Source organism: Neovison vison, chromosome 2 (genome assembly GCF_020171115.1).
Source record: "Neovison vison isolate M4711 chromosome 2, ASM_NN_V1, whole genome shotgun sequence".
In the NCBI taxonomy this organism is placed as follows: Eukaryota; Metazoa; Chordata; class Mammalia; order Carnivora; family Mustelidae; genus Neogale; species Neogale vison.
The window spans coordinates 95591116-95596787 of record NC_058092.1 but is presented as its reverse complement, the minus strand read 5'-3'; the positions used below and the strand labels follow the sequence as shown (position 1 = coordinate 95596787).

The window sequence follows — 5672 nt, the reverse complement described above, 5'->3', positions numbered from 1 at the left end:
CTTTGTATCCTGCCACATTACTGAATTGCTGTATGAGTTCTAGTAGTTCGAGGGTGGAGTCTTTTGGATTTTCCATATAACGTATCATGTCATCTGCAAAGAGAGAGAGAGTTTGACTTCTTCATTGCCAATTTGGATACCTTTTATTTCTCTTTGTTGTCTGGTTGCTGTTGCTAGGACTTTTAATGCTTGTTGAGCAAGAATGGTGAGAGTGGGCATCCTTGTCGTGTTCCTTATCTCATTGGGAAGGCTGTGAGCTTTTTCCCATTGAGGATGATATTTGCTGTGGGTTTTTCATATATAGATTTTACGAAATTTAGAAATGTTCCCTCTATCCCTATACTTTGAAGTGTTTTAATCAGGAACAGATGCTGGATTTTGTCAAATGCTTTTTCTGCATCAATTGAGAGGACTATGTGGTTCTTCTCTCTTCTCTTATTGATTTGTTCAATAAGAGATTTGTGAATGTTGAACCATCCTTGCAACTAGGAACGAATCCCACCTGGTCATGGTGGATAATCTTTTTTTTTTTTTTTTGAGGTTTCAATATTTTATTCAAGTTTTACTTTAAGTGATGTTAATTACAGCATTTGAAGGGGAGGATCTAATTCCACACAAAATGGAAGACTCTAAAATGTACCCATTAAACGGCTAAAAAATAAACTGAGTGGCGAGAATATAACAAGTCCAATTTCGATTCCGAGTGTTGTCACAATGCGATTACAGTCACAGAGACTCTTCCCAGCTCAGAGCTGGGACTCTTAGAAGCTATTTCATACTCTGGTGCAAGGGCAGAAAACCACAACATGAGAGGGAATTAAGTCCTGAATTATTGGCTTCATCACATCCAACTTTTCCACCCTCAAAATGGCACAAAAGAAACAGCTACCACACCCTGCAGACTACTTTTGGTGTAAAAGAGGTGATGGACTGGAGTGGAAACAGGTCAGGAAAATCTGTCTAAAAAAGTCTCTTTCAGATGAGTGTGTACATTACCACCCATGAGTCTCTCCTTCCTTCAGACAGGAAACCCAGTTCAATTCTCAAGAAGTCATAATTTCATTCATGTACTCAATACCAATGAACAAAGTGCCTACAAATTATCAGCTTCCATTTGCAGCCATTTCTAGATAAAAAAGAAACCTGAACTCTCTAGAGGGGGCCCCAAGCTCCTCCAAGTCTACAGCTCAAAGGACTTTTCTTGGAACTGGGTTTCTTCTGTACCTCTGAAAGGGTAACACCTTAAAGCTGAATCATCTTTAACCTGGAGGTCTAACATGATATTTAGCAATACTTGCATCCCAGACATACAACATTAAAAGGTACACTAAATTCTGAAGGTAGCTATGCTCAAAATAGTTTAAAATTAAACGATTGTACAGTATTCATTTATGCCTGAAATTCCAGTCCTAGACCAAGCTTGTGGCCGCCAGCATTGACATTCTTGCCATCCAGCAGAGCTGATAGCATCAGTTTGATACCTGGCTTTAGGGTCTGAGTGTATCCTAAACCTATCAGGCTGGAGTTGTTCACTTTAGCCGAGAAGCAGGCGTCAGGGTCGATCTGATATTTGGCTGCTATTCCAAAGCGAGTGTTACTATTTCCTGCAGTCCAGGCCAGATTGACAGTGGTCTCTAACTTCTTGTTCACCTTCTGATAAATGGAGCCACCAAACTCTGTCCCATCATTTACGTTAGTGTGGAGCTGGAACTCGTCAGTCTTGTAGCCAACCGCGAAGTTGCTCTGGGTCACTCGAGACTTCGCAGTCTCAAAATTCATCTGGTAGCCAGCCAGCCAGCCTTCATAGCCCAGCACCACAGCACCCCGGACTGAAGGACTGGCAATGTCGAAATCCACATCGCAGCCCAGGTTGATGTGCTCCCGCTTATACCCTGTCTTGATTTTTGCATTTTTTTCCCCTGTGTTTGGTGAGAAGGATGAATCAAAGGTCAGCTTCAGTCCACGTGCAAGCTGATCTTCCACAGTGATCTCTGTGCCTAGCGTGTTGTCAGTGTTCCATTTCTCTGTAAACGTCAGACCATATTCGGTCCACCTGTACTTGGTTTCCAGACTGCCCGTCACTTTGGTAGTCTCAGTGTTGGCTGAACCTGAGCTTGTAAATTCCAGTCCATTCTCAGATTTTGTTTTCAAGTCAAGTTTTATTAAGCCAAATCCATAACCCTTGGTGAAGACATCCCTGGCAGGTTTGCCAAGATCAGCATACGTGGGAGGCACGGCCATCTTCTGCTTAGCGGCAGCAGCGGCGGGCTCAGCGGCTGCTACCGCGCGGGGGCTGCAGTGAGAAGAAGCGGTGGATAATCTTTTTAATGTGTTGTTGTATCCTATTTGCTAGGATCTTGTTGAGAATCTTAGCATCTATATTCATCAGTGATATTGGTCTGAAATTCTCCTTTTTGGTCGGGTCTTTGCCTGGTTTGGGGATCAGGGTAATGTTGGCTTCATAAAAAGAGTTGGAAGTTTTCCTTCTGCTTCAGTTTTTTGAAACAGCTTCAGGAGAATAGGTGTTATTTCTTCTTTGTAAGTATGGTAGAATTCCCCAGGGAACCCATCAGGTCCTGAGCTCTGTTTTTTTGTTTTGTTTTTGTTGTTGTTGTTGTTGTTGTTGCTGTTGTTTTTAAGATTTTATTTTTTTTTTATTTGACAGAGCCATCACAAGTAGGCAGAGAGACAGGCAGAGAGAGAGGAGGAAGCAGGCTCCCTGCCAAGCAGAGAGCCCAATGCGGGGCTCAATCCCAAGACCATGGGATCATGACCTGAGCCGAAGGCAGAGGCTTTAACCCACTGAGCCACCCAGGTGCCCCCTGAGCTCTTGTTTTTTGGGAGGTTTTTGATCACTGCTTCAATCTCGTTACTAGATATCAGTCTATTCAGGTTGTCGATTTCTTCCTGGTTCAATTTTGGAAGTTTTTAGTTTTCCAGGAATGCATCCATTTTAGCTAGGTTGCTTAACTTATTGGCATATAACTGTTGATAATAATTTCTGATGATTGTTTCTATTTCCTTGGTGTTAGTTGTGATCTCTCCCTTTTCATTCATAATTTTATTTATTTTGACCTTCTCTCATTTCTTTTGGAGAAGCCTTCTTCTTCTTCTTGAAGAAGCCATTTGTATTTCTTGATTGGAGAAGTGTCTGTTCATATCTTCTGCCCATTTTTTGATGTGTTTGTCTGTTTCGAGTGGGTTGAGTTTGAGGAGTTCATTATAGATCCTGGATATCAACCTTTTGTCTGTACTGTCATTTGCAAATATCTTCTCCCATTCCGTGGGTTGCCTCTTTGTTTTTTTGACTGTTTCCTTTGCTGTGCAGAAGCTTTTGATTTTGATGAAGTTCCAGAAGTCTATTTTCGCTTTTGTTTCCTTTGCCTTTGGAGACGTATCTTGAAAGAAGTTGCTGTGGCTGATATCAAAGAGATTACTGCCTATGTTCTCCTCTAAGATTCTGATAGATTCCTGTCTCACGTTGAGGTCTTTTATCCATTTTGAGTTGATCTTTGTGTACGATGTAAGAGAATGGTCGAGTTTCATTCTTCTACATATAGCTGTCCAGTTTTCCCAGCACCATTTATTGAAGAGACTGTCTTTTTTCCACTGTATATTTTTTCCTGTTTTGTCGAAGAATAATTGACCATAGAGTTGAGGGTCCATATCTGGGCTCTCTACTCTGTTCCACTGGTCTATGTGTCTGTTTTTATGCCAGTACCATGCTGTCTTGGTGATCACAGCTTTGTAATAAAGCTTGAAATCAGGTAAGGTGATGCCGCCAGCTTTATTTTGTTTTTCAACATTTCCTTAGCGATTCGGGGTCTCTTCTGATTCCATACAAATTTTAGGATTATTTGCTCCAGCTCTTTGAAGAATGCCGGTGGAATTTTGATCGGAATGGCATTAAAAGTATAGATTGCCGTTGAGATCAGGAACAAGACAAGGATGCCCACTTTCACCACTCTTGTTCAACATAGTATTAGAAGTCCTAGCAACAGCAATCAGACAACAGAGAGAAATAAAAGGTATCCAAATTGGCAATGAAGAAGTCAAACTCTCTCTCTTCGCAGATGACATGATTCTTTATATGGAAAACCCAAAAGACTCCACCCCCAAACTACTAGAACTCATACAGCAATTCAGCAGCGTGGCAGGATACAAAGTCAATGTGCAGAAATCAGTGGCTTTCTTATACACTAACAATGAAAATACAGAAAGGGAAATTAGAGAATCGATTCCATTTACTATAGCACCAAGAACCATAAGATACCTGGGAATAAACCTAACTAAAGAGGTAAAGGATCTATACTTGAGGAACTATAGAACACTCATGAAAGAAATTGAAGAAGACACAAAAAGATGGAAGACCATTCCATGCTCTTGGATCGGAAGAATAAACATTGTTAAAATGTCTATACTGCCTAAGGCAATCTATACTTTTAATGCCATTCCGATCAAAATTCCACCGGCATTCTTCAAAGAGCTGGAGCAAATAATCCTAAAATTTGTATGGAATCAGAAGAAACCCCGAATCGCTAAGGAAATGTTGAAAAACAAAAATAAAGCTGGCGGCATCACCTTACCTGATTTCAAGCTTTATTACAAAGCTGTGATCACCAAGACAGCATGGTACTGGCATAAAAACAGACACATAGACCAGTGGAACAGAGTAGAGAGCCCTGATATGGACCCTCAACTCTATGGTCAATTAATCTTCGACAAAACAGGAAAAAATATACAGTGGAAAAAAGACAGTCTCTTCAATAAATGGTGCTGGGAAAACTGGACAGCTATATGTAGAAGAATGAAACTCGACCATTCTCTTACACCGTACACAAAGATCAACTCAAAATGGATAAAAGACCTCAACGTGAGACAGGAATCTATCAGAATCTTAGAGGAGAACATAGGCAGTAATCTCTCCGATATCAGCCACAGCAACTTCTTTCAAGATACGTCTCCAAAGGCAAAGGAAACAAAAGCGAAAACAAACTTCTGGGACTTCATCAAAATCAAAAGCTTCTGCACAGCAAAGGAAACAGTCAAAAAAACAAAGAGGCAACCCACGGAATGGGAGAAGATATTTGCAAATGACAGTACAGACAAAAGGTTGATATCCAGGATCTATAATGAACTCCTCAAACTCAACCCACTCGAAACAGACAAACACATCAAAAAATGGGCAGAAGATATGAACAGACACTTCTCCAATCAAGAAATACAAATGGCTATCAGACACATGAAAAAATGCTCATCATCATTAGCCCTCAGGGAGATTCAAATTAAAACCACATTGAGATATCACCTTACACCAGTTAGAATGGCCAAAATTAACAAAACAGGAAACAACATGTGTTGGAGAGGATGTGGAGAAAGGGGAACCCTCTTACACTGTTGGTGGGAATGCAAGTTGGTGCAGCCTCTTTGGAGAACAGTGTGGAGATTCCTCAAGAAATTAAAAATAGAGCTTCCCTACGACCCTGCAATTGCACTCCTGGGTATTTACCCCAAAGATACAGATGTCGTGAAAAGAAGGGCCATCTGTACCCCAATGTTTATAGCAGCAATGGCCACAGTCGCCAAACTATGGAAAGAACCAAGATGCCCTTCAACGGATGAATGGATAAGGAAGATGTGGTCCATATACACTATGGAGTATTATGCCTCCA

At 41.0% G+C, this 5672-nt stretch overlaps 1 protein-coding gene across 1 annotated transcript; it reads right to left on the bottom strand.

Moving 5' to 3' along the window:
- Positions 1-521: 521 nt before the first annotated feature.
- LOC122900317 (voltage-dependent anion-selective channel protein 1-like) lies at positions 522-2273 on the bottom strand. Its single transcript, XM_044238896.1, has one exon. The coding sequence runs from the start codon at positions 2239-2241 to the stop codon at positions 1390-1392; it is 852 nt and encodes a 283-aa protein (XP_044094831.1). The 5' UTR covers positions 2242-2273; the 3' UTR covers positions 522-1389.
- Between the last annotated feature and the right edge of the window lie 3399 nt (positions 2274-5672).

Coding starts and splice junctions, on each gene's coding strand:
- LOC122900317 (XM_044238896.1), bottom strand. CDS start 2,241: ATGGCCGTGCCTCCCACGTATGCTGATCTTGGCAAACCTGCCAGGGAT.